This window comes from Notolepis coatsorum (assembly GCF_963971535.1).
Source record: "Notolepis coatsorum genome assembly, chromosome: 1".
Classification (NCBI taxonomy): domain Eukaryota; kingdom Metazoa; phylum Chordata; class Actinopteri; order Aulopiformes; family Paralepididae; genus Notolepis; species Notolepis coatsorum.
The window spans coordinates 25881289-25909032 of NC_140165.1; the positions used below are offsets into that span (position 1 = coordinate 25881289).

General features: G+C 44.8%; 1 protein-coding gene across 1 annotated transcript in view; it reads left to right on the top strand.

The window, feature by feature from the left end:
* nbeal1 (neurobeachin-like 1) overlaps window positions 1–27744 on the top strand; it is a gene marked incomplete at its 3' end in the record, with an annotated part of 156290 nt that overhangs the window by 17183 nt on the left and 111363 nt on the right. Inside the window, 1 exon segment of the mRNA XM_084319022.1 lies at window positions 20079–20170. Coding sequence (XP_084175148.1) covers window positions 20079–20170 — 92 coding nt within the window.

Below are 27744 nucleotides of genomic sequence, written 5' to 3' on the forward strand. Positions count from 1 at the left end.
CCCTCACAGTGAGCTGTGGTGTTCCACAAGGAAGCATACTAGGACCGCTACTGTTCCTAATTTATGCAAATGACATGTCGTCAGCCTGTGACTGCAACTTGTTCCTGTTTGTGGACGACTCAGCCCTGCTGGTCTCTGACAAGAACAAGTTGCAGGTTGAAAAAACCCTCAGCTCGGAACTAGGCAAAATCTGCATATGGCTCGCTGATAACAAACTATCATTACACATGGGCAAAACAGAGTCCATTCTCTTCGGTTCAAATAACAAACTCAGCAAGACCGACGGCTTCTCAGTTACAGTGGGTGACAATATTGTCACAAGGAAAGACGAAATAACCTACCTGGGTTCCATCCTAGAGGCAAATCTTTCCTGTGACAAAATGGCATCCAATGTAATAAAAAAAGTCAACCAACGAACTAGATTCTTGTACCGGATCTCCTCTCTGGTAAACAAGAATACCCTGAAGACTCTGGCAGGAGCACTCATTCAAGGGTACTACGACTATGCTTGCACCGGTACCAAAGCACCTCAAAGGCGCTAAAAACAAGATTACAAACATCACAAAACAAACTGGTCAGACTACTACTTGACCTTACCCCCAGAACCCACCTCACCCCTGCCCACTTTGACAACCTAGGATGGCTTAGAGTAGACGACAGAGTACAGCAACTTGCAATGGGCCTGGTCTACAAGATACACTATACGACTAAGGTACCCAATCATGTACATGTCGAAATACTTCCCAAAGGTCAGTGAATACCACAACCACTACACCAGAGGAAGCTCAACAAATCATGTTAAAAACAGATTCGGCTCAAACAAGGGACTAAACACGTTTAGCAATTATGCCACATCAATGTGGAACGCCCTACCCAAAGCTGTAAAGGAATGTGAATCCCTACCCACATTCAAAACCGTTCTTAAAGAGCACCTACGGGAGGCTGCAATTCGAAACTGGCCACCGTAAATGCCCAAACCCCCTATTAACTATTTCTCTCCCACCCACCCACCCCCTCCTAATGTACAGTCCCCTCCCCATCATATGTATATGCTCTGTCAGGATCTATGGGTAACAGTGCTGTATATTTGAATACCGTTTATGTCACAAATGTATCGGTACTAAATACCTGTATGTCCCTATGCCATAAATGTCATGTATGTTGTGTATGTCATAAATGTCTATGAATTGAAAATGGGGGACCCTGATGTAAACAAGACAAACGTCTTTCTCTGGTCTGCATCCCCTTAACAATTGTGTGTATTGAGCCGTACTGTATTGTACCCATTCTGCAATCTGTTAAATAAAGTTTTCATTCATTCATTCATTCAGTTTTCATTCATTCATTCAATAAGTGTGTTGGAAAACACTCTCATATCGCAATCAGAGCCCTGATCACAATGGCCGACTTGCAGGAAGTAAACAAGCCAAATCAGAGCTTCCGATTGATCATTAGCTTTATTTCCCATGAAACCAGTCATGTCACTCTACTGTGATTGGACCGTTGGCTTGAGTGCAATGTGGGACTTGTAGTTTTTTAACGATTCTCAGCGGAGAAATAAAAAGAACGACTGGGGCTGTAATCTGCACTCGCACGCCGTGCGAGTAATTGATTTTTCAGGTTCGCACACACATATTTTTAGGGGCATATGTGAGCAATATGGTCGCACTGTAGAACCCTGCATCAGGAGCAGTTAGGGGTTAAGTGTCTTTGCTCAAGGATTGATTGATTGATTGAAAAGTTTATTAACAGATTGCAGAATGGGTACAGTACAGTACAGCTCAATACATACAATTGTTAAGAGGATGCAGACCTGAGAAAGACTTTCGTCTTGTTTCCATCAGGGTCCCCCATTTTCAATTCATCATATGACACACACGACATACAGATAGACAGTACTGCTACATCTATACATTTATGACATACCAGATTTTCAAATACAGTACTGTTTGTGATACTAAAAAAAATCCAGAAAAAGAGTGTATATACATTTGACATAGAAACTGTGCATTGGGGGAGGTTGGGTAGGTGGGTTGGGGCTGTACATTGGAGGTGGGGGGGGGGGCACTGTACATTGGAATACTGACATACATTTGACATAGAAACTGTACATTGGAGGAGGTTGGGTAGGTGGGGTGGGGTTGGGTGGGGCTGTACATTGGAATACTGACAAAGCCATGCTTGGTCTTTATTGTACAACTGGGTTAGGACATTTGTAGGGGCCAGTTTTGAATTGCAGTCTCCCGTAGGTGTTCTTTGAGAGTGTTTTTGAAGGTGGGTAGTGATTCACATTCCTTTACAGCTTTGGGTAGGGCGTTCCACATTGTTGTGGCATAATTGCGAAACGTGTTTAGTCCCTTGTTTGAGCCGAATCTGGGTTTTACATGATTTGTGGAGCTCCCTCTGGTGTTGTGATCGTGGTATTCACTGACCTTTGGGAAGTATTTTGACATGTACATGGGTACCTTGGTCGTGTAGTGTATCTTGTAGACCAGGCCCATTGCAAGTTGCTGTACTCTGTCGTCTACTCTAAGCCATCCTAGGTTGGCAAAGTGTGCAGGGGTGAGGTGGGTTCTAGGAGTCAGGTCAAGCAGTAGTCTGACTAGTTTGTTTTGAGATGTTTGTAATTTGGTTTTTAGTGCCTTTGAGGTGCTTTGGTACCATGAGGTGCAAGCATAGTTGTAGTACCCTTGAATGAGTGCTCCTGCCAGAGTCTTCAGGGTATTCTTGTTTACCAGGGAGGAGATCCGGTACAAGAATCGAGTTCGTTGATTGACTTTTTTTATTACATTGGATGCCATTTTGTCACAGGAAAGATTAGCCTCTAGGATGGAACCCAGGTAGGTAATTTCATCTTTCCTTGTGACAATATTGTCACCCACTGTAACTGAGAAGCCGTCGGTTTTGCTGAGTTTGTTATTTGAACCGAAGAGAATGGACTCTGTTTTGCCCATGTGTAATGATAGTTTGTTGTCGGCGAGCCATATGCAGATTTTGCCTAGTTCCGAGCTGAGGGTTTTTTCAACCTGTAACTTGTTCTTGTCAGAGACCAGCAGGGCTGAGTCGTCCGCAAACAGGAACAAGTTGCAGTCACAAGCTGACGACATGTCATTTGCATAAATTAGGAACAGTAGTGGTCCTACTAGTATGCTTCCTTGTGGAACACCACAGTTCACTGTGAGGGGGGGGGGGTAGGGTACCGTTTACCTCCACCATCTGTTCTCTCCCCTCCAGGTAGGACTGTATCCAGCTCACTGATAAACTATCAAAACCAATTGCTTTTAGCTTGTCAATCAGAATGGAGTGATTGACAGTGTCGAAGGCCTTTTGTAGGTCTAGCATGACCATGCCGCAGTATTTGCCCACGTCCACCTCTTGTTTGATGTGGTCGTTCAAATAGAGAAGGCATGTGTCTGTGGAGTGGGATGTTCTGAAGCCAGATTGGAATTCGTAGATTAGATTTTTATCCGTAAGGTACTTTTCGACCTGTTCGTAGACTATTTTCTCTACAGCAAGAATTCTGGGTCTCAACGAATCCAAAATGTCAATGTGGTTAGAAGTGGTGGAGAGAATAAAAGCTAGCTTATAATGGTAGTGTCTGGTTAGGAGTGAGGGATAATGGAGGTACTATCCAAGGAGGGGTCCGGGAGGGGGGGTTCGAGCTGGAGCATATGTGTGTAGGGTTTTAGAAAATGGGTATTAGGGGTATATCCTGTATAAGGCATTTGTATAATTGGTAATTTCGTTGGATATACACTGTATACGGTAAAATATTATTATAGACTTTTTTTTGTTTTCTGTTTCTGTACTTGCATGTCATTTCAGCCACCTTGACTGTTAGTTTCATTATGCATTGTGTGTTGAGTACTGACTTTTAATAATTTTTGTTTTGCAATAATAAAAAAAAAAAAAAAAAAAAAGTACTTTTCGATCTGTTCGTATACTATTTTTTCCATGACTTTCGAGATGGATGTAAGGATAGAAACAGGGCGGTAGTTGCCTGGGTCTAATTTGCTGCCCTTTTTGTGCAGGGGTGTTACTCTCGCTATTTTGAAGTCCTTGGGGACGTGTCCCTGTTTTATGGAGAGGTTTATTATGTGTGTGATGACTGGGGTGATGGCGGCTGCTGAGTCTCTGAGGAATTTGGAGGGGATGTTGTCATGGCCAGTGGCCTTGTTCGGTTGGAGGGCGCTCAGTTTATTGAGTACCTCATCTGTAGTTACCATTTCCAGTTTGAAATCGTCTTTGTGGACGCCTAGGTTCTTGTAGTATGCTACTATGGAACTGGGAACCTTCCGATTACCAGACGACCACTCTACCTCCCGAGCCACTGTCGCCTCATACTGAAAGTATGTTTTTAGTATATAAAGTGTGTTGAAAGTATTTCTACCCATATGTATTTTTCTGAGAGTATACTCGCAATGTACCTTTGGTACTTTTTATGTGCTTTCATTCATTTACTAATTCAAAGCACATGTTTGTTGTGATAGTCATTATGCTGCAAGTGTAATCTAAGTACACTTAAAATGAGATGTTTACCAGACTTAGTTGTACTTAATTAATTGTACTATTTTGCTAAAATAGTGAATAATAAAAAATAAAAAATTTCAATATATACTTTTTTTTTTAACTTTGGGTTTTATGGTCATACTTTTTTTGTTTTGGTCTGATGTATGGGAGTTTAGTGGGTATAGCTGGTATGCTATTGCTGGCTACACCTCAGACTCAACAACGAGAGGTCTGGAGAAGTTCACAGTATAATAAGTTACTAAACTCCAACTCACACAAAAAATATAAACTAATCGGAGGACCAAGTGGAAGTGGGGCTCTTTCACCAAGAGGTCGCTGTTTGACGGCATTACAGATTTGACCTTTAAGTCTACATTGTTTAGATTGTACTCTTGTGTCAGATGCTACTTAAAGTCTAGTACTCGGGTCACTATGAATGAGATGGGAGCTAGCAATATCCTTCCAGGTCACTATGAATGAGATGGGAGCTAGCAATATATCATTTCAGGTCACTATGAATGAGATGGGAGCTAGCAATATATCATTTCAGGTCACTATGAATGAGATGGGAGCTAGCAATATATAATTTCAGGTCACTATGAATGAGATGGGAGCTAGCCATATCCTTCCAGATCACTATGAATGAGATAGGAGCTAGCCATCTCCTTCCAGATCACTATGAATGAGATGGGAGCTAGCCATCTCCTTCCAGATCACTATGAATGAGATGGGAGCTAGCCATCTCCTTCCAGATCACTATGAATGAGATGGGAGCTAGCCATATCCTTCCAGATCACTATGAATGAGATGGGAGCTAGCCATCTCCTTCCAGATCACTATGAATGAGATGGGAGCTAGCCATCTCCTTCCAGATCACTATGAATGAGATGGGAGCTAGCCATCTCCTTCCAGATCACTATGAATGAGATGGGAGCTAGCCATATCCTTCCAGATCACGATGAATGAGATGGGAGCTAGCCATCTCCTTCCAGATCACTATGAATGAGATGGGAGCTAGCCATCTCCTTCCAGATCACTATGAATGAGATGGGAGCTAGCCATATCCTTCCAGATCACTATGAATGAGATGGGAGCTAGCCATATCCTTCCAGATCACTATGAATGAGATGGGAGCTAGCCATATCCTTCCAGATCACTATGAATGAGATGGGAGCTAGCCATATCCTTCCAGATCACTATGAATGAGATGGGAGCTAGCCATATCCTTCCAGATCACTATGAATGAGATGGGAGCTAGCCATATCCTTCCAGATCACGATGAATGAGATGGGTTGCTAGCCATCGATCCTACATTGGCGTTTGGGAAACTTGATATAGACGGAGACGTCATCATCCTCCTCTATCTCATCCAGAAGAGTGAAGCCCATTGATCTGTGTGTAGCTGGGGTGACCTTGTTAGCTTTACGAGGTCAAACTAAACGGTCTTTAGTAATATGATACAGGCCAAAGGGGGGTGGTGGTGGGGGGGGGGTGCTAAGAGCTTAATATGATAATGGATGTAGCACAGAGCCGCACGTGGTCCTGTCATGGGATGTGTTGTCGCACACTCATAAAATTACATAGAATGGGGCATTAAAATCACAGGACGAGATGACCACGTACGACGGATTAAAAAAATTAAAATTAAAAAGCCCTAGAGAATAAAAGATCGACTGAATGATGGTTGTCAGCAGTTTCAGATGACATGAGGCCTCGGTGGTTTATGTTCTATCCCCCTAGCTCTGTGTGTGTGGTGCTATGCTTGTGAGGACTGGTTGAGTTCTGGACATAAGAAGTGAGGGCTTTTGGGGGGAAGTGAGGACATTCTGGCCAGTCCTCACTTTAAACCATTTTAAGGTTAGGGCTTAAAGGACCATACCAGTATAATCTTTTTACTTCTCACCATTGCCAGAGATTGTCCCCGTCTTTAAGTCTTGAAAGTTGCTAGGCCTAGGTAATTCACCTTTGTGACAATCATGGCACTGTTTTACTTTACTACAAGCCCTGTGTGTCGAACTTCCGCATTCAGTTGGGTGCTCTTGTTATTAACTCATGGGCGATGCGTACATCTGAATGGCTTGTTGTAGAGTAATACAGTAACGTTCGCGAACATAAAGGAGTGGTTGTGGGTTTTCAGAGGGGTGAATTATCTACGCCTTAGTAGCAACTTTCAAGTTTCATGGAGTATATTTCAACATCAATGGCTGTGTGAAAGGTCGACTGAGATCTACCAAAACATACACTTATGCAACTAGATTAGTTAAAGACAGGGACAATCTCTGGTAATGGTGAAGTAAAAATTATACTGGTATGGTCCTTTAAAAGAACACGCCAACATTTTGGGAAATTAGCTTATCGTCTTCTCCAGAGAGAGACAAGAAGATCGATACCAGTTTCCTCTCTGTGCATTCAGTAGAAGGCTATCTGGCTGCACGTTAGCCTAGCTTAGCACAATGAATGGACACCTACTAGGCATTGTCCAACTAACACCTCTCCCGAAGGCTAACCGGCCATGTCCGCTTCCATTCATTGTGCTAAGCTAGGCTAACATGCAGCCGAATAGCTTTCTACTGAAGGCACAGAGAGGAAACTGGTATCTATCTTCTTGTCTCTCTCTCTGGAGAAGACTGTAAGCTAATTTCCAAAAATGTTGGCATGTTCCTTTAAGCTTAAGGTAATGGATAAGGCTAGGCATCCCATGTAGTGGTAAGGGTTAAGGTTAGTGTAGGAGGCTAGAGAATGAATGTAATCAATAGTCCCCACAAGTAAGTGTGTGTGTTGGGTCAGTGACGGAGGCCTAAAATAAACAGCCATGCCGTAAAAGCAGGGCGGGTCCCCAGTCCAAGCCCTCAATGGGCATCTGTGCTCCCAGTCTGCCCACTGAAAGAAGGCATTCTCTGTCACATACACACCAAGCAGTCACTCGACAGCCACGAGCATGCTCACCGACTCACTTGAGAGAAAAGCTGTTGGCCTAAATCTTTCTTTTGGCCTATCCCTCTCTCGGTCTGTCTGTCTCCCCCTCATTCTCTCTGTGTCTCTGACTTTCTATCTCTGTGTTTCTCTCTCTGTCTCCCTGTCTCCCTGTCTCTCTCTGTCTCTGTCTCTGTCTCTCTCTCTGTCTCTGTCTCTGTCTCTGTCTCTGTCTCTGTCTCTGTCTCTCTCTCTGTCTCTCTCTCTGTCTCTGTCTCTCTCTGTCTCTCTCTCTGTCTCTGTCTCTGTCTCTCTCTCTCTCTGACCAGAAACACCATACATACAGACAGGTGGGGTTCTTCTTACAGGCGGCACTTCACTGAAAAACAAAGCTGATGCATTCTTCACACCTTCTTCTTATACATGTCCCAAAGCTGTAAAAAGAGTAGTGTTGAGAGCCAAGAGGCTTTCATTCTGCATCCCGTCAACTCATCAGAGGATACTCCAGTTGGGTTTCAGTTTCCTCCAATGACATCACTGGATGAGAAATTAACCCCCACTCACACACCAGAGTCCCAGGCTCTGTTCTGCATGATGACCTCACTTTGTGGATTCCAGAGAAGTAGCTTCCTGCTCGTTCTGGCTGATTCCCATTCTGACACGCAGACACAAGCTCTCTCTCTTCCTCTCTCCCTTTTCCTGTTCTTGCTCTCTGCCTCCTGCAGTACCTGTCATCCACCCATCCATCATCTCTGTCTGTCTTGTCTCTCTCTCTCACTCTCACTCTCACTCTCTCACACTCTCTCTCAGAGCTTAATTTGTGCCGGTACTTACTTACCTATTTGATTGGATCTGGCACCTCCACTTGTCATTATGTAAAACTAGCATGCAACATGTGGGCCCTCTTGAGGACGATTTTCCCACCGGCACTTTTATGAAATCTGGACATGCACTACACAAGACTTCAGGCTATGGACCCAGCATGTCTTTTCAGCCATACCAATTTCTTTGGAAATACTACTTCTGGACTACTAACTACTACAGAAAAACTTTATTGTATCAGAAACTTCAGAATGTCATCTTTCAAAAGAGACCAGGCTCATACGTGCAGTGCTATAAGTATAAAGTATAGTATTTTGGTTTGAAAAAAAAGTATGCAGTCCTCAAAAACGAGCCACTTTTGGGGGCGATTGTTAACACATTGAGTGCCACGCCCCTTCCGGTAAGTGACCCCTTCCTTGCCGTCCATTAACCCCATGTAAATGTAGTTTGTAGAGCTAAACCTATATTTTATACTAGTATAGCTATGGGTCTAATAACGCCGTAGAGTCTCAGTGACTTGCTTCTGGTCAAAACATATTATTTTTTCATCCATACATTTCCGTTTATACCGTTTTGAATGTGAATATAGTTTGGGTGCTTCTGAGTCATTCCAGGGAAAATACGTGTAAACTGCGGTTTTGTGTAATTCAATAAACACGTTGTCATTTTTCGCCTGATTATCGGATCTTCCTGAAATTAACGCTAGATCATAATTATTATCCTTCCTCGTGCACGCATTCAATGTTGTTTAGACCGGCGTACCGCCCCCCCCCCCCCAACGGCAAACGGCAACCCAACGGCAAACAGCCACACATACAAACAGAGACAGCGTCGATCGGGGAAAAAATAAATATCAGATCAACGCAAGCTTTCATATATAATGTCCTTACCTGGTCTCTGATGTAATAAAAAAAAATCCAAATATCTGATCACCATTCCAGTTATCCACAGCGATCCTGTCTCCGACGTTGTTGGGCATTGCACTTCAACAGGGGGGGCGGGGTCAGTAGTCAACCATCCCTACAAGCGTGTGTTTTGGACCTGCCCCCACGCCGCAGCTCGGTAGAGAAAATAAACGAACCCGTTTCTAACTGGGTGCTATAATGGCTGAAGGCGTTAGAGGGCGGTATAAGACCGTCAGCCAGCTCAGACACATTCAGTACAGCATGCACAAGGTGCCCCGCTGAATTATGAATGGCAATAACGAATAAAATAAATACCGTGAGAAAAACGTAGATCTACGTTTCCGGCAACCAAAATGTTAAGAGGTTAATGTTAGGTGTTTCTGTAAGTCACTTTTACTTCCCCTTAACTCTTTGAGCGCCACTAGCTTTCCCCATCTGCACTGGCTAGCGCCAGCTTTTCTTGACCATTTTCACGATATTTCATGATCTTTGTGGAGCTATTGTATATTCTATATTATAGCTATGGAGACAATAGTATGGCTCATTTGACAGACATTATTTCTAGTCCAACATGTAAAAAAAGTTTGTTTCTACACTGTAGTTTATTACACGCTAAACATCGCCCATTTCCAAAATAATCCAGTATTTTTCCATAGATCGCGAGATAAGACGCGTTAATTGGCAGTGTTAGAGGGTGGGAAAGCCGGTGGGTGGGGATTGGACGTTGTAGACAGCGACTCCTACAGGTTGGTTGGGTGACACCGATGCGGCAGAAACAGGAAGTATCGGGGGCGTGTCCATGCTTTCTACAACGGAGTTCGGCGATTTGCGAATCTGATTGGCCACTTGCCCATTTCCGCGTCGAACAGCCTGCAAAGCACCTGGCGTTCTATCGCCATGCTCTAAGACAAACTCTAACCTTAACCAACTTCGAAAGAGCGCCTAAGCTTAACCAGTGTAGACACTTGCGGTCCCACGATTGGGCGTACATGTCACATGACCAGAAATGAATCGCCGAACTCCGTTGTAGAAAGCATACAAGCATCGGGGGCAGCGTGAGCCTCCCACGCGTTACTCCTCGCCACAGAGTTCGAGCTGCTGTGGTGAAAAGATGCGACAGGCTGCCTCCTCGTGTACCGGATGGGACACGTGATGCAAGGCTTCTATCCTCACTACAGCCGACCAGTGGGAGGCATAGTCTAGCAACGTTCAAGACAGGGGAGAGAAGAATTGGAAATACGAAATTGGGATGGGAGAAAAATAGAAAATGGGGAGAAAAAGTAGATAAAAAAAAAAAATTATATACCTTACCTTAGCCAGAAGGTACTCTCCCTCAGAGCGAGTCTTGACAAAGGGATCAGTAGAGACACTGTCTGAACTGGACTATCAGAGTTGAAAAGGTAGGCAATACTGCCACCTGGTGAGATTCGGCATTGCAATTCCAACGTAGGCAAATGAGCCAGGGACACCTAGAGTGATCCGGCTGACCGTTTAGAACTGGGATCAAAGGAAAAAGATCAAAGGATCTAAAAACGAGATATTATGTTTTTGGCGTTCAAGCGTTGGCGGTGAAACACGAGATATTGGCCATCAAAGAGTTAAACTTACTCATAAATCGCTTGTCTAAGTAGGCATAACATAGTAGACTATTTTGGCTCTAATCTAAATTAGATTAAAATATTTGAAACGTTCTTGAGGAAATCAGAGTGACACTTTCCCTGAATGCAGTGTTTGCCTACTGCAGACTGCTTGAAGTTGCTTACTTCATAGAACTTGCGCTGCCCTTCAATATGCCATAAGCCTTTACCGTCCCACACCGAAACAAATGAGGCACTCATCATTTTCCTAGGGGCAAGAGAGTGAAGTAAATACACCTTTGCCTACAAAAAAGCAGTACGAGTAAAAGCCTACCAGTTTGCATTCAATGTCTCTTTAAACCAAGAGAAGGAAAGTATAATTTAAGAGGGTTATGTATTATTAAAAAAGTAAGAACTAATGTAAAAGCTAGATGTGTTCAATTTTGGGAGTTAAACTATGGAATAGCCTTAGTGACGGGTTGAAGTTGTGTACTTCTCAGGGGAGATTTAAAAAAGCCTTAATTTTTTTTATAATTCACAAGTGCAGTTTTGAGTAAAACATAAAAAAAAGTTTTATATATTTTGCAGCTTATTTAAAGTATTTCTCTTTATATTAAAAATATATTTAGTTTTTAAGAATTGTAAAGGATAGGCAAAAATAAGCATGTGCTTCAGCCCATTCCTTTTTTTGGTCATTAAGTTTGGATTTTGTGTGTGAGCTCACTTTGAATATGTACATTTGTGATTTTCTTTCTTTTTGTAAGTCCACACAAGTGTGTTTATGATTTGTTGTAAACAAAGGCCGAAAATAAACGATTCATTCATTCATAATCGTCTCGGTAGTCATAATCAAATCAAATGTTCATGTCATCCCTCCCTCGTCCCTTCCTTGACCTGGATTGGTAGCGGTGACCTCTCTAGCCCACTAACTTGACCCTGCAGGCTCCTATCTACACAGGCCTGCTCCAGCCAGCGGAGGGAAGATTAGCTAGAAAAAAGAAAAAAAAGCTCTGCGTAGATGACTGAAATTCTTCTGTCTGGGAACAATGCAGGGAGTGCTCCTGAGTGACTGACGGCTATTTTCCAATCTGGACTGGGGGTCATCTCTTTGCCTCATACCCAGCAGGACCTGTGGGAATATTATATATAGGTTACATATATCTGGAATCAGTGGGGGAAATTGGGCTACTTTTAAAGGGGGCGTATTATGGGTTTCGCAGCTTTGCCTAGTCGTTGTATGAATCCGTCAGTCTGAAATGTTATTTAGACGCTGGGGGAAAAAAGAACATAAATTATGTACTCCTTAAAGTTTGGCCAGGGTTTGAAGTCTTCAGATTAACAAGCCTATACCAGCTGTTGAAAATGTTGCCCTTGGTCATGTCACAAGGGGACAGAAGCAATGAATTAGCTTTGATGAATCAATTGGCTGTGCTTTTAGGAGCCAGGAAGGAAATAATTAATTTAAATGTTGGTGTGTATGTTGCTACGCCCACCATAAACAGCATGGCCAAAACAAGGGGAGAAAGTGAGTGAAATGAGTAGGTCATTAAAAAGTGATTTAGACTACCGTAGTTTCTATGAAAAAAAAAAATAACGAAACAAACATGCTCCACAGATTCAAGGAAGTTGTATCAAGTTGTTGAAAATATACCTAATAATCCCCTTGTACTTTTTACTTGTTAATATGCTTGTTACACATGCAGCGTTACTTGAACTGAAAGTAACTAATGTTAGTAACATACTGTTAACTGTGAAGTAATGTGCAGAGTACCTTTGTGTTGCACATCCAAGAAACAACCGCGAAACAGCCTATGGCTCGTGCTCCTGCTGTTGGTTTCTGAGGTTCTAAGATTGAACCATTAGAAATGGTCTTAAGAGGTTTTACAGGGGAAATGTTGTCCTAATGTCCCCACTGGCTGAATGGAATGTCCTCCAGGAAGGGTCTTAATAGTTGACATGTCTGAAATCCTTCAGTACCTACACAATCAGACACAAGCTACTAACCCTACTACCATCAGTTCTACACAATCAGACACAAGCTACTAACCCTACTACCCTCAGTACCTACACAATCAGACAGAAGCTACTAACCCTACTACACCTCAGTACCTACATAATCAGACACAACAGCTACTAACCCTACTACACCTCAGTACCTACATAATCAGACGGAAGCTACTAACCCTACTACCCCTCAGTACCTACACAATCAGACACAACAGCTACTAACCCTACTACCCCTCAGTACCTAGTCCTACACAATCATACAGAAGCTGCTAACCCTACTACCCCTCAGTACCTAGTCCTACACAATCATACAGAAGCTACTAACCCTACTACCCCTCAGTACCTACACAAGCTACTAACCCTACTACCCCTCAGTACCTACCTACACAATCAGACAGAAGCTACTAACCCTACTAGTACCCCTCAGTACCTACACACTCAGACAGAAGCTACTAACCCTACTACCCCTCAGTACTACCTACACAATCAGACATAAGCTACTAACCCTACTACCCCTCAGTACTACCTACACAATCAGACAGAAGCTACTAACCCTACTACCCCTCAGTACCTACACAATCAGACAGAAGCTACTAACCCTACTACCCTCAGTACCTACCTACACAATCAGACAGAAGCTACTAACCCTACTACCCCTCAGTACTACCTACACAATCAGACGGAAGCTACTAACCCTACTACCCCTCAGTACTACCTACACAATCAGACAGAAGCTACTAACCCTACTACTCTCAGTACCTACACACTCAGACAGAAGCTACTAACCCTACTACCCACACTCTATGCTTTTAGAACCTACATGCTGTTCACCCAGTAGGTCAAACATCAGTTCCTACTGTGCAGTAGAGAAGTTGTGTTTTTGTCTCGCCCCATGTCATGGAAATAAAGATCACATTGCATGTTAATTATTGTCAACAAACGGTAGCAATATATAGCATCTAAATTGGTTGGGCGTTTGTGGCAAACAGACACAAGTAAACAGTTCATCTACTTACACTTGAAAGGCGCATTGTTGGCATGGTGGGTTAAATTGGCCTCTGCAACCGATGGTGGGTGTGTATCGTAGTTATTATAGTGTTTTAGTGGAGACCACCTACAGTGGACCAAGACCAGAGCTTATCAAGTCCCATTCAAGACCAGGTCAAAACCAAGACCAGAGCTTATCAAGTCCCATTCAAGACCAGGTCAAAACCAAGACCAGAGCTTATCAAGTCCCATTCAAGACCAGAGCTTATCAAGACCCAACCAGAGCTTATCGAGTCTCATTCAGAACCAGGTCAAGAACAAGATCAGTCTTCAGTACTTGTTGCTGGTCAACAAAATGGTCATTCATCATGTAGGCTTTACTGCTCCCCTAAAACAAATGTAAGGCAATTATAAAGTAGGGCTGCCTGATTTGGTGAAAGAGTGTGTTTGCGATTATTGTGGACAATATTGTGATATGGAATAAATTAGTCTACTTGCTTGGTTATCAAGGAAAATGCAGAGATTACTAGTGATGCACCGATGTGAAAATTGTGGCAGATAACCGATATTAATATTGCTGTTCTGGCCGATACCGATATTTACCGATGTCGATATCTCTGTAGCCTATAGAAAACACTTTTTTATGATAATCAAAAAGAGCTATTTTCCAAAAAAATATTTCTTTACTTTTGTAACTTATTTTCAGGAATGACTGATATTTTGAAACTATTTAATTTGAGCCAAAACATGTAAAAAAAAAAAGACAGATACCGATGTGTAAAAAAACTGCCATATCGGCCGATATTATATCGGCGGCCGATATATCGTGCATCACTAGATATTACTGATAGTTTTGAAATGTTTATTTCTCAACACACTTAACCACACAGGAGTGTTTACACTCCTGAATCACATGCGCCACAGAGAGAATATTACCATGACCAGACACCCCCAAATGTCTTATTTCATAATGCAAAGTTTCCAAACCAAGTTGTAAACGGTCTTTCCCAGCGAAACACTAGTTTACACAGTTCAAGCTACGCACACTTTGGTTGCTAACATTCGATAGCAGTGTTGATGAGAGGGAGCCATCTGCCAACAAAGATGTTGTTTCAACAAATGTATTCACAGAATAGATTACCATTCAAACGTTATTGAAGACTCCTGTAGGCTCCTAGTAAGCACGTACTACTTATGTCTAACATTTCCTAAAAATGGTTTGCTACGATATGTGCACAAATATAATGCGCATAATATGGCTCTTTAACGGCTCAGATCTTTTATTAAATCGCAGCCTTTTATGCAGTGATATAATTGCACAGGCTGACATCGCAATTGCGATTAGATTAATCATGCTACAATTTACATTACAGTCAGGGCTGTATGCTAAGCTTTTTCACTAGGGGCTTTTTTTAAATAACAATTTGACCATTATAGTGCAAAAAAATATGTTCCTCCTGCCTCATTACTGTGGTCCTTTTATTTAACATTTAAGTGCTTTTGTTTTCAGGTTTGTATCTTTTATAATGAACCAACTGAAGTATTACCACAGCTGCAAACATTTCTTCTTTCATTGATAACAGTGTATTAACAGTGTTCATTAGGGATGGGTCGATTCGATACTGCTTAACGGTTCGGTACTTTATTGATACTCTTATCGGTTCTTTTGATTTTTTTACAAGCACTTTTTTGTTATTATTAAGAACATAATCGACATTGCTTTATTATTCTTTTATATAACTATATTACTGCACATGGCTACTTTTTGATCAATTAATACAAGCAGTCAGATAAATTAACTATTTTGGGACTTTCTATTTTATTTAGAAAGTTCTTAAATCAGAATGTCCCACCCAATACCCAGCTGTTAAAAACGGTTCAATACTCCATTTTATTAGTAGAGATACTTTTAGAACAATAGCCTGATGCTGTATTTTCCATGAGTTGAGTGGACGCATGACCGGAGCAGTGTGTGTGTGTGTGAGAGTGCACGCTTTGCGTAGTGGGTGTGTCAACAGTGTCAGCTGAACTCGCACCAAACAAGGCATAGGGAAATAGTCAGACATCCAAGAATTATTTCATAATACAAAGTTTCTGAATGGATATTTGGATTAAACCAAGTTTTATGCAGTGATGAACGGTCTTTCCCTGCGGAACACAAGTTACTTAACGTTACACGGGTCGTGCTATGCATGCTTAGCTTGCTAACAATAGCAGTGTAACTTAATGTTACACATGTCGCGCTATGCATGCTTTTTTCGAACGTTTCGTTCTCTTCGCTATGATGAGCTCTGCTCTGTTTCAGCACGGACAGCACTGCTCAAGTACCCGTATGTGTGAGTGTCAGTCACGCGAGTGTGTAAGTAACAGCCCCGCTCCTCGGGCAGACGGAGAGAGACAGAGGGAGGAGAGATATAGAAAATGGCCAACAAGATTAGTTTGCAACGTTTAAATTCCTCAGAAAAAAGGAGTGAAATACGAATGAAAGGGTTGAAATCCGTACTAGCAAGGGTGCCCCCAAATATTTCTTTCTACTAGCACAGGCTATTTTTAGGGGCAATATGCTATGCCCTCATAACACTGTACAGCCCTGACAGTTATAAGTAGGGGTGTAGCAATGCATCAATCGTAAGGTCGAATCGCATCGAGACCGAATCGTGGTCAAGATATTTCATGATGCATTGAATCGTTGCCTGAAGAATTGTAATCGAATCAAATCGTTGTGGATGTGGGGTCAAATATTTACACCCCTAGTTATAAGTAGGCTGTCCAAAATAAGGGCTGTTTTTAAAACACAACAGTTACTGAAACTGATCACTAACTGGAAGCAAACTCTACTTCAACACTAAACTCCTCCAGCACTAAACTCTGGCTTCAGCACAAAAAGCCTTGAGGAAACATTGTGTCACTACCATGTCCAGCCAAGCACCCCCCACTCGCCCCCCCCCCCCCAACCCAATCTCTGTCTCTTGGTTTCTTCTATCCCATTTCTCTCTGGGCATTGTTCCAGGAATGTTTCTTCCATCTCATCTCTCTCTGGGCTATCATTGTTCCAGGAATGTAGGAAATGTCCATCACCCAACTGCCAGAGAAGAGAATGTGACCAAGCCTGTTTTCTACTCCGACAGGTGCGGGCTTTAGGTTACATACACGCCCTAAGAAGATGGAACACCTGAGACATGGGCTACCTGACCTCACATAGCTGAAATGCCATTCATATCTTCAGTTGTTAAAGGGGCATTCACTAGAATTACTGTTGCTAACAGACAGGTTATCTATGTATATGGGACCACTTTCCAATATGCATTCTGCCCATGTGCGTTGGTGTTCTGGTCGCTATGGCAACATGTGTGCTCCTTAACAATTTCAGTGCCGGCCATTTAACATTGAAAACCCTGTTGAGTGCCAGCATCCACTTCAATGATGGCGTTAAAAACGCATAAGCTATGTTTTAAATTATGGCTATGTGTCTAATCTGCCTGTCGTTTATCAATGACTTGTTTGCAGTCAACATTGTCGAAACGGACTGTTTTTTTATCAGTTAATTTTCGTTTTATAGCATTTTGAAAAGCCCTCGTTTTCAAGGAAAATATAAAGATTCCGTGATAAAAGGCATTTACTGGAATATTCTATAATACACAAAAACGTTGTAACTTTTCTGCCTATTTATGAATCGTTTTCAAATAAACGCTAGATTATCGATAGTATATGTGTACTTATGCACGCTATAGAGGCGGGCTGAAAAATCAATTCTCATTTCCTCATCAGCGATCACAGCCACAGAGCCACATACACACATAGGGCAAACGCTTATATCTCCGTGAAAGCAGGTCTGATTATTCTAAGACTGGTAAAATAGATTCCTTACCTGAGATCAGATGTTATCCAAAAAGATGATTCCAATTCCTGATCGCCATTCCAAATATCGATCACGCTCATTGATTAGTGTTGATACTGTAAATACATAATCCACGGGTTTTACGGGCCGGCGAGCACAATCGATCCTTCAGATGCCTTGAGGGAAAAATAAAATCAGGAAACTGACCACCCCCCCTTCAGCAGTCTGAGCTGATGGGGTGCAGTTACACAGGGAGAGACGATAGGGGGCGGTATCTTCCCAATTGAGCTCAGAGAGACTGCAGCACTAACCCGAGGCTCGATTGATGAAATATGAATTCAAATCGGCAATAAAAAAAGATACGGCAAACAAACGACATTTCACGTCGTCGGCACTCAATGGGGGGTCTGATAAGACGACAATTGTTGTTGCTGGCACTCAAAGTGTTAAAGGGGACATATTGTAGTGCTTTCACACTACAGAACCGGGCCCGGATCCGACTACACTTGGTCCCAAAGTCCAGTTTTATTTGTATTAGTGTACCGAACTCAGGCACAGATTAACGAACCGTCGTCCAGGTCCACACACACACACACACACACACACACACACACACACACACACACACCCTCACTTACTCTCTCACGCACACACACACACACACACACACACACACACACACAAGAGGGAGAATGGCTTATAGCAGACTTAATGATTTTAGAATATTTCAGCGAATGAAGCGAAATACTTATTATCATCAACTATCCAGTTTGTTTTTAAAGATTAATTGAACGTACAGAGAGAGAGAGAGAGAGAGAGAGAGAGAGAGAGGAAATCGGGCTCAGCAGCCCCTCCCATTCCTGACTGTTTGAGCTGCTGTTAATTGAATAATTGCCATCACTGTGTGTGTGTGTGTGTGTGTGTGTGTGTCCATCCAATAAAGTTTGTGTGTCCATCCAATAAAGTTTACGAGATAAAATATTTCTAGAGATAAAAAAGAGCATCGTCTCTTATTGCAGCACAAACTGAACAGAATCTTGCTAGTTGTTTGTTCCTTTTCCTCTGGCCGGCGTGCCGCTTCCAAGCCACTGACGGCACGTTTATCAGGTTTATGGCTGAGGCTGCCAAGTATCAAAGACATTAGTCATAGCCATGACCTCTGCAGATAAGGACCGATACTGGAACAGCTTGTCCAGCAAGACTTGTTTTCTATAGAGAATGAGCAACCCGTCTCAAGTATATCACCTTTCTCTAATCTTCACTGACGTAAAGGATATCGGGAGAATTATCTCATTCATTTATTTATTTAATTTATTCATACAGGAAGGTCCCATTGAGATACAATATCTCTTCTCCCTGGGAGTCATGGTCAGAGACGGCAACAAAATAAACAGTTTCACAAAGAAAATTACAAGAAAATCGATTTCACACACAATAGAAAACACATACAGGTATTTAATAAGAGAAGCATACAGTCCATACCGGCGATATTCATAACGCAGTCCACATTAAGTCTATATCCAGTCAAGGTTATGTACAACGCAACACGTTCCCTTTAGGGCAGTTTGCAAAAGACCTTTTTAAAAGTATTCAAAGGAGAAGGTGCTTCTAAGGTGATGATATTTTGCAACGCATTCCATGCCCTTACTTACTTATCCCCATTACGCCGGCTGGCGCATAGGGCATCAACAAAGTTTCTCCGCTTGCATCCATCTTTGGCCATCTTCTCTATGGTCCCCCAGCTCTGGTGGTGTTGCTGGAGCTCCTTCTCTATAGTCCTATGCCATGTCATTTATTTTTAGGCCTACTTCAAAACTGGTGGCGCTTGTTCCCACAGACTAGTGCAAGAAAAGCCGGTGTTAGAACAGTTTGATGACATTAAATATGTGGGAGGGGATTCCATAGCTTCTCGTGATCTTCCAGAGACTATCACGGTGGATGCAGTCAAAAGCCTTCTGGAAGTCGATGAAATTTTATTTATGTAAAGCTGTCGTTGCCATTCCATGCCCAGGGTGCATAAAAAGAGATGGCAAGCTTTGAGTGCACCCTGGGGACATTTAGAAGAATCGCGACTAGTAGATCAAGTGCCATCATGTCCAGTTGAAGAGAGGCTATGCGTTACTCACCGCACGCGTAACACACTTATATGATGGTGAGAATCGAGATGCAGAGCACACATTGCTGATGCTAGACTTCACTGGACCATAAAGATTGTTCTCTGGTTGGCAGCACCTAATAAGCTTTGACAGTAGTGGAGAAACGCATGCACGCCATGTACACACACACACACACACACACACACACACACAGGACATGCTCCGTCGGCTACTAGGAATTAATTTGATTACCCTGTGTGTTTGTGTTTTCAACCAGCGTCTATCAATAAAGAATGCCAACTACAATATTTCTCCTTCTCTCTCCCTTTTCCTGTTCTTTCTCTCTGGCTCCTGCTTGTCATCCATCCATCATCTCTCTCTCTCTCTCTGTCTCTGTCTCTGTCTCTGTCTCTGTCTCTGTCAGAGGGACCCGGACTACTTAAAGTTGTGGCTGGAGATCTTCATCAGCTCCTACGAGCGATGTCTGGACGTGGACTTCGAGAAGCCACCTTCCAGGTAAAACATAAAGACGATAAAGTTGGCAGGTATGTGTGTATAACCAGAGTTAAAGAAACGCGCCACCATTTTATGGGAAAGGCACGTACCGTTTTCTCCAGAGTCAGACAAGAAGATGGATACCAATTGTGGCTCTTCAAGGTAAAATGGACCCGCCATTGTGGCTCTTCAAGGTGAAATAGACCCGCCATTGTGGCTCTTCAAGGTAAAATAGACCCGCCATTGTGGCTCTTCATGTTAAAATAGACCTGCCATTGGGGATCTTCAACTAAAACATCTCCAGGTTTTTAGGCATGGTAGATTACACTAAACTGTGTAACATGCATGAGGGTGGGACTAATCTCTTGAACTGGTCAGGTTTGAGAAAGGCACCACACAGAAGACATAAAACTGGTTCCACAATGATAATGAATATTTATATTTATAATAATAATAATACACTTTATTCGTAGCACCTTTCAAGGATTGCAGCCCAAAGTGCTTCACAGCTGTAAAATGGACATATACAACTATGTCCATGGCATGCTATAGTTGGTAATAAATATATCTCCAGTGAATGAAGGACGTATGGCATGCATACCTTTTATGTTGTCTCTTGTGGCCTGTTCATGATGTGTGTGAGTCACACACATATATACAGTATATCTACAGAACCTTGAGGTTGTCTCTGTGGCAGCATTTGAAGCCATTGTTGTCACCATCTGGTGTTACAAATGTTAACTCCGAAATACTTCCCAATTGCCTGATGTGAAACATATTCCCACACCATGTGCCTCTGTAACTTTCTGCGCCAAAGCACAGGCTGATCAGCCCTATAGTTTGCTACTAACACAGTTTAAAACCTGGCAGTCTTTCCTCCTGTTTGAAACCCACACAGTTTAAAACCTGGCAGTCTTTCTTCCTGTTTGAAACCCACACAGTTTAAAACCTGGCAGTCTTTCCTCCTGTTTGAAACCCACACAGTTTAAAACCTGGCAGTCTTTCTTCCTGTTTGAAACCCACCCAGTTTAAAACCTGGCAGTCTTTCTTCCAGTTTGAAACTCACACAGTTTAAAACCTGGCAGTCTTTCTTCCTGTTTGAAACCCACACAGTTTAAAACCTGGCAGTCTTTCCTCCTGTTTGAAACCCACAGTTTAAAACCTGACCGTTATAGACGGGCCTATGACTTTAACCGGACATTATTTGACATATCATTATGCATCATTGAAAATCAATTAATATATTTAGCTTGAGTTGGTTTTATTGCTTTTAGATTGATCATAACGAAGCATGTACTATGCAGCTGACTAGTCATAGACATTTTGAAAATAATTTCAATTTTCTATGATTAATTAACAAAGATATCAGAGTGGTATCGTCAGATGCTCATGGTTGTGGTATCGGGACTGAACAAGTGGTATGGAGCCGTCCCTACTAGGGCTTGGCAATTAATCACATTTTATTTTTCAGTTATGATTTTTCAATTAAATGAAATTCAATCTTTATTTAATCTCGAAGGATCATTGAGAGCAAGCTCTCATTTACAATGTCGAGAAATTCAACACATAATAAATACAAAAGAATATATATAAATTGTAACTGAGGGGTACAATTACCTGACTGTATTGAGAGTATGGTATTATTAAACCACTACTTAGTTATGTACTTTAATTACTGGCCATACAGTACACGGTATATATGGTGAACACCCTCACAAGAATACAGCTTAACAAAGAAAGTCCTGTTTAGAATATTTATTAGAAGAGCAGCAATAGTAGATTACAGTATTGAGAATTAGGGTCGCGCTTGTATGGCGAAGAATATGCATAAATAGGTCAAGAGCGTAAGTCCATGAGCATATTACGATGGGTATAATTAATACCACCTGTAGCATAAGAATTACATAAGGTACACTCGTAGTCAGCTGGAGATACTAAGGGGGTTCCCTCCGGTTGTAAGCCAGCAGGGGAGAGGAATGTTCGAATGCAAAAGTCTGGATCAACGGGGAATCAATAAGCTCCAGCTACGGGAGTCGGTACATATACTCCCCTCGATCGGCAGACAAAAGCAGCAGCTATAATCCAAGTATGCGCGACAGCATAGATGAAAGCCAGCCAGCCTCTTCCTAGAGACGGGCTCGAGTGATGCTCCTCACGGGTAGATCCCACACAGCAGTGGGGTAGACGGCTCTCTGCTCCAGCAGCCACAGTACTAAAGGCAATATAATCCAGCCGGAAAAGGCTCTGCATTCGCCGGTGTAGATTCTCCTGTGCACGGTACTTCACATTTAACTAGGTCGAACTTGACGTTATTTCACTAAGCTCTGACACTTTTACTATCCTATTCGCACGCGGTTCTAAGTGCTCTATTTGGACGCAAGGTTGCTCACTTCACTTGGTCGTTGACTCGTGGTGAAGGCTTTACTAGTAATGAACGGACTGCTGCTGTTTCCACCTGCGCCGTATTTATACGTAAGGTGAATAATCTAGTGCCAACCTCAGTTCTGTCTCGTATTACTGCGCAAACCTGGGCATGTTGAGACATGTCTTAGCGGTGGCTTTGAACTCGACATTGGGGGTATGGCCGTTGGCGCCTAGGGGGTCGCTGTCCAATAGGAGAACGAATATTATGGTCTGGCCTGTACCTAGGTAAAGGGATATTCCGTGTATATGTACAAAGAATATACAAGGGATATCAGACGATATACAAATATTATACAAGGGGTATCAAGCAATAAATATATATATTCGGTTTAATCTGACCCTTTGTAACAGCCGCCTCCTAATTAGTCCGCACCTAATTAGATAAGTAGAGACAGATTAACCGTCTTGTCCACTACTCAATGTCCGTTGTGAGGAGTAGGGCAATTCACAAAGTCAGTGGGTCATGGTCGTCATTAAGGGAGTCGGGTAGCCTTGGCAACTCTATCAGCCTCGCCACGGGTCGGGTGTATGTCCGTCCCTGGACGAGCACTTCTGCCGCTCTGACCTTTCCGTCGGCACCAGTGATCACTTTGCTTACACGGCCGGCCGGCCACGCAGCTCGGGGTAGTGACTGGTCTATGATCACGACGACTGTGTCCACTTTTAAGTTGTCCCCGTCCTTGACCCGCTTCTGACGGGCTGGAAGGGATGGTAGGGGGGTTAGGAGGAAGCGGGCCTGAGACTGCTTTGATCTGTGCTTGGCTGTGCCTCCACCTCCTCCGTCTGTTTCTCTTGTTTGGTCTGTACCCCGTCTGAGGAGGGGCCGGTTCCGGCCGCCCCATCAAGGAGTCGCTTGGGGTGCTGGGTTCGAGGTCAGCTACGTCTGGAGCGCAGCTGAGGGGGGTGGAGTTCGGAACTCCCTCTTGTGCCCACGGTTCTCTCACAGGCCTCTCGCCTAATGTCAATAGCCTCTCAACGGGCTGTACGAGAGAGTGGCCGGTGTCGCTCGCCTTTGTGTGCAGGCAGCGTGTAGACGTGGGTTTACTGTCAAGTCCGTAGAGGGGGCCCTGGAGCGTCCACCCCAGTCGGGTCTGAACCGCGACTGGGCATCCTTTGGGTCCGATGTGGGCCGCCTCAATTGGGAGAATGAGGTCCGCGTGGTCGGAGCCGATGAGCAGGGTCGGTGTGGCGCCATCGATAAGCGGTATAGGTAGTCTGCGTAGGTGCACGTACTTCGCCATCAGCTGTGGGATGGGGTAGGTGTACTGTGACAGGCCTATGTCGTGGCTGGTGAAGACGTAGGTGATGCTATACTGCTTCTCGGGCTGGTCCACCGCTGCTATCTTGAAGGAGACATTTTCACCCTTTATGGTCTTCTGGTCTCTTCTGATGGTACGTATTGTCATTGTTCCTTTGGCACCCCGCAGGCCCAACTGGGCTGCGGCGGAAGCGAGGAGGAGAGTCTTTTCAGACCCATCGTCTAGGACGGCGTAAGTGTCCAGGACCTTGTCCTCGTAGCTCAGGAGCACTCTGACCACTTTGATGAGCACTCGGGAGGTCCCGCTATGCTGGTCTATATGGAGCACTCCTGTTGGTCGGTTGCCTTGGATCTTCTGGTGGGCCCCGCACAGTGCTGCGCGGTAAGCGGCGCCCGCCTGGGCCGCCTCACGCCACTGGTCAACTTGGACGGGGTTCAGTGTCTTATATTCGGCGCACTGTGCCAGCCAGTGTCCGCCGTCGCAGTAGGTACAGCAGGGGGCGGTCTGGTGGATCTTCGGTACTGGTGCCACCGCCTCGGCCTGGTACATTACCGTGACGGGCCCACTTTGTTGTCCTGGCGGATGCCTGTTGATGTCATGCAGGACCTCCAAGTGGGCGCCGCCGCACCTGCTGCACTTCTTCTTCAAACGGCACTCAGCTGCCATATGGCTGCGCGCGCAGCGGAAGCAGCGGCGGTGGTCTTTGATCCACTGACTCACCTCGTCCGTGGTCAGCTTCTTGAAATTGTCACATTGATACAGCCGATGTTCCCCTTCACAGTACTGGCATTCAATCTTCCACTCCTCTTTCGTCGAGGGGGTGTTGTGGTTCTTGTGCTGCGGTACTGATTCGGCTTGGTGCATAACGGTCACCGACCGGCGGTTGTCATTTGATCCCCGAGGTCCATCTCTTGGGCTTGGTCCACTCCACACGAACGTGTCCAGTCGTAGGCTGCTGACCTCCCTGGCGAGGAAATCAGATAAGTCTAGGAGGGATGTCTCTGGGCCGTTGGGGTCGCGGTGGTCTCTCTGCCGCCGAAAGCGCTCTTGTCGGGCGGGAGGGAGCTTCTCTAATATCCTTTCTACATTAGAGTTAGCATACAGTTCATATATCCCTTTCTCCTTTTGGGACCCCAGCATCCCTACCAGGGACTGTACCTTGATAGAGAGGTCATCCAATGCTCTATTGTCTCTGGCTGGGGGGAGGCGGTCGATATCTCTTATTACCTGTATCACGTAGTCCCATATGCGTCCATAACGCTGGTCGAGGGCTACTAGAGCCGCGGAGTATGGGGTGCTTGAGTTGGAATATGCCAGCGCTATATTATGCGCTCTGGGCACCTTCAGGTGCTTGAGGAGGATAGCATATTTGTACGTCTCATCGGGGACGTCGGACATCATAGTCTCCAAGCACATCCGTAATTCCGTGTACTGTGCTCTATCCTTGCGCGTAAAGTCTGGGAACGTCGGGGTGCCAAGGTACGATGCCATGGATGGCTGGCACATCGGTGAGCGTTGGGGAAGAGGCCTCCTGGGCGAGTCTCCCCGTACGTGTTGTCGTGGGTTGGTACTTGGTGGGTACCGGGGGCCGGGTACCCAGGTGCTGTTCCTCGGTGCTGACGGTGCGTCAAACTCACCCGTGAGTTGAGTCGGGGGTTTGTAGCGCAGTGACTCGGAGCTGACGTCTGGGCTGTACTGGGCCTCCTGGTCCAGAGTACGTTGCTGCTGGTCGGGGCTGTACTGGGCCTCCTGGTCCAGAGTACGTTGCTGCTGGTCGGCTTGACATTCCTCCTCTTCCTCTTCCTCTTCCTCTGCTAGGTCCTGGAGTCTTCTAGTCAGTCTCTCGGCGACGTAGGCCGGTTCTTCCCGGGTGCTGGGTCTCGTATGGACCGGTCGGGGAGGGGGTTCGGAGGCGTGGACAGGATCCTCCTGTTGGCGGGGTCCCGGGTCGCTTGGTCGGGTAGGGGAATGTGCCCTAGACCCTTGTCGTGATGATCTCCGGGAACTCCGTGCGGAGAGAGGGGGTGTCGCCATGGCGATCAATTGTTCTACCATCTGCGCCTGCAGCCGGTCGCGCTCTGCTTCGCGCTGGGCATGGGCGGCGTCGCGCTGTGCTTCGCGGTGGGCATGGGCGGCGTGGAGCTGTGCATTGGCGGCGTCGCGCTGTGCATTGGCGGCGGCGTGCTGTGCATCGGCGCGGCCTCTTTCGATGTTCTCTTCCGTCTGAAGGTGTCTGGTCTCCAGTCTTATGCGGTCGTCTTCACTCCTTTGTTGCGCCTGGAAGCGCTCTCGCTCGGTTGCAGCGTGTTCACGCTCACTGAGGGCTTGCGCTTGGAGTTGCGCGTGAAGGCGCTCTCGTTGGTCTGCAGCTTGTTCGCGCTCGCTCGTCTGTTGCGCTTGAAGTCGATCGCGTTCACCCTGAAGTCGATCGCGTTCGGTGGAGGCTGCCAGGGTGGCGATGAATGCCTGCGCCAGCATCTTGTCCGCTTCGCTGGGGGAAGACGCCGACGGAGGTGATCGGCTTCTGGCAGTGCTCGTTGGAGATCTGTTCTCTGGGCGCGCTTCGAGGTCCGTCTCCTGGGCGCGCTTCTCTTCTGGTAGTGGGTCGGGTTCTGTCCCTGGAGCGCTTTCTTTATCCTGGAGCTCTCCGGGGACCGTCCCGTTGACGTTGTCTGGGGGTATAGTCATGTCATGTCCCCCCTGGTCCCCCCCGTGGGCTTGGTCAGTTTCGTTAGAACCCACTGGGGTCTCTACTGGCAGGGTCGTCTGGTCGGTAGGTTTTGACATGCTTTGACTATCCGCTTTATTTATTTTATCCGCATTTGACGTCTTTATAAAGCTAGGTATTAGACTGACAGCGTATGCCTCTAGATAGGGAGGTGGCTGACGTCTGCGCTGCGGGCGTTCTAGCTCGGGAGAGCTGCTTGGGGAGTGTTCACCGCTGGCCATGGTTAATATCAATATTATATTTAGATATTACACTTATACACTCCGGCTCGAAGGACCAACTGTAACTGAGGGGTACAATTCCCTGACTGTATTGAGAGTATGGTATTATTAAACCACTACTTAGTTATGTACTTTAATTACTGGCCATACAGTACACGGTATATATGGTGAACACCCTCACAAGAATACAGCTTAACAAAGAAAGTCCTGTTTAGAATATTTATTAGAAGAGCAGCAATAGTAGATTACAGTATTGAGAATTAGGGTCGCGCTTGTATGGCGAAGAATATGCATAAATAGGTCAAGAGCGTAAGTCCATGAGCATATTACGATGGGTATAATTAATACCACCTGTAGCATAAGAATTACATAAGGTACACTCGTAGTCAGCTGGAGATACTAAGGGGGTTCCCTCCGGTTGTAAGCCAGCAGGGGAGAGGAATGTTCGAATGCAAAAGTCTGGATCAACGGGGAATCAATAAGCTCCAGCTACGGGAGTCGGTACATATACTCCCCTCGATCGGCAGACAAAAGCAGCAGCTATAATCCAAGTATGCGCGACAGCATAGATGAAAGCCAGCCAGCCTCTTCCTAGAGACGGGCTCGAGTGATGCTCCTCACGGGTAGATCCCACACAGCAGTGGGGTAGACGGCTCTCTGCTCCAGCAGCCACAGTACCAAAGGCAATATAATCCAGCCGGAAAAGGCTCTGCATTCGCCGGTGTAGATTCTCCTGTGCACGGTACTTCACATTTAACTAGGTCGAACTTGACGTTATTTCACTAAGCTCTGACACTTTTACTATCCTATTCGCACGCGGTTCTAAGTGCTCTATTTGGACGCAAGGTTGCTCACTTCACTTGGTCGTTGACTCGTGGTGAAGGCTTTACTAGTAATGAACGGACTGCTGCTGTTTCCACCTGCGCCGTATTTATACGTAAGGTGAATAATCTAGTGCCAACC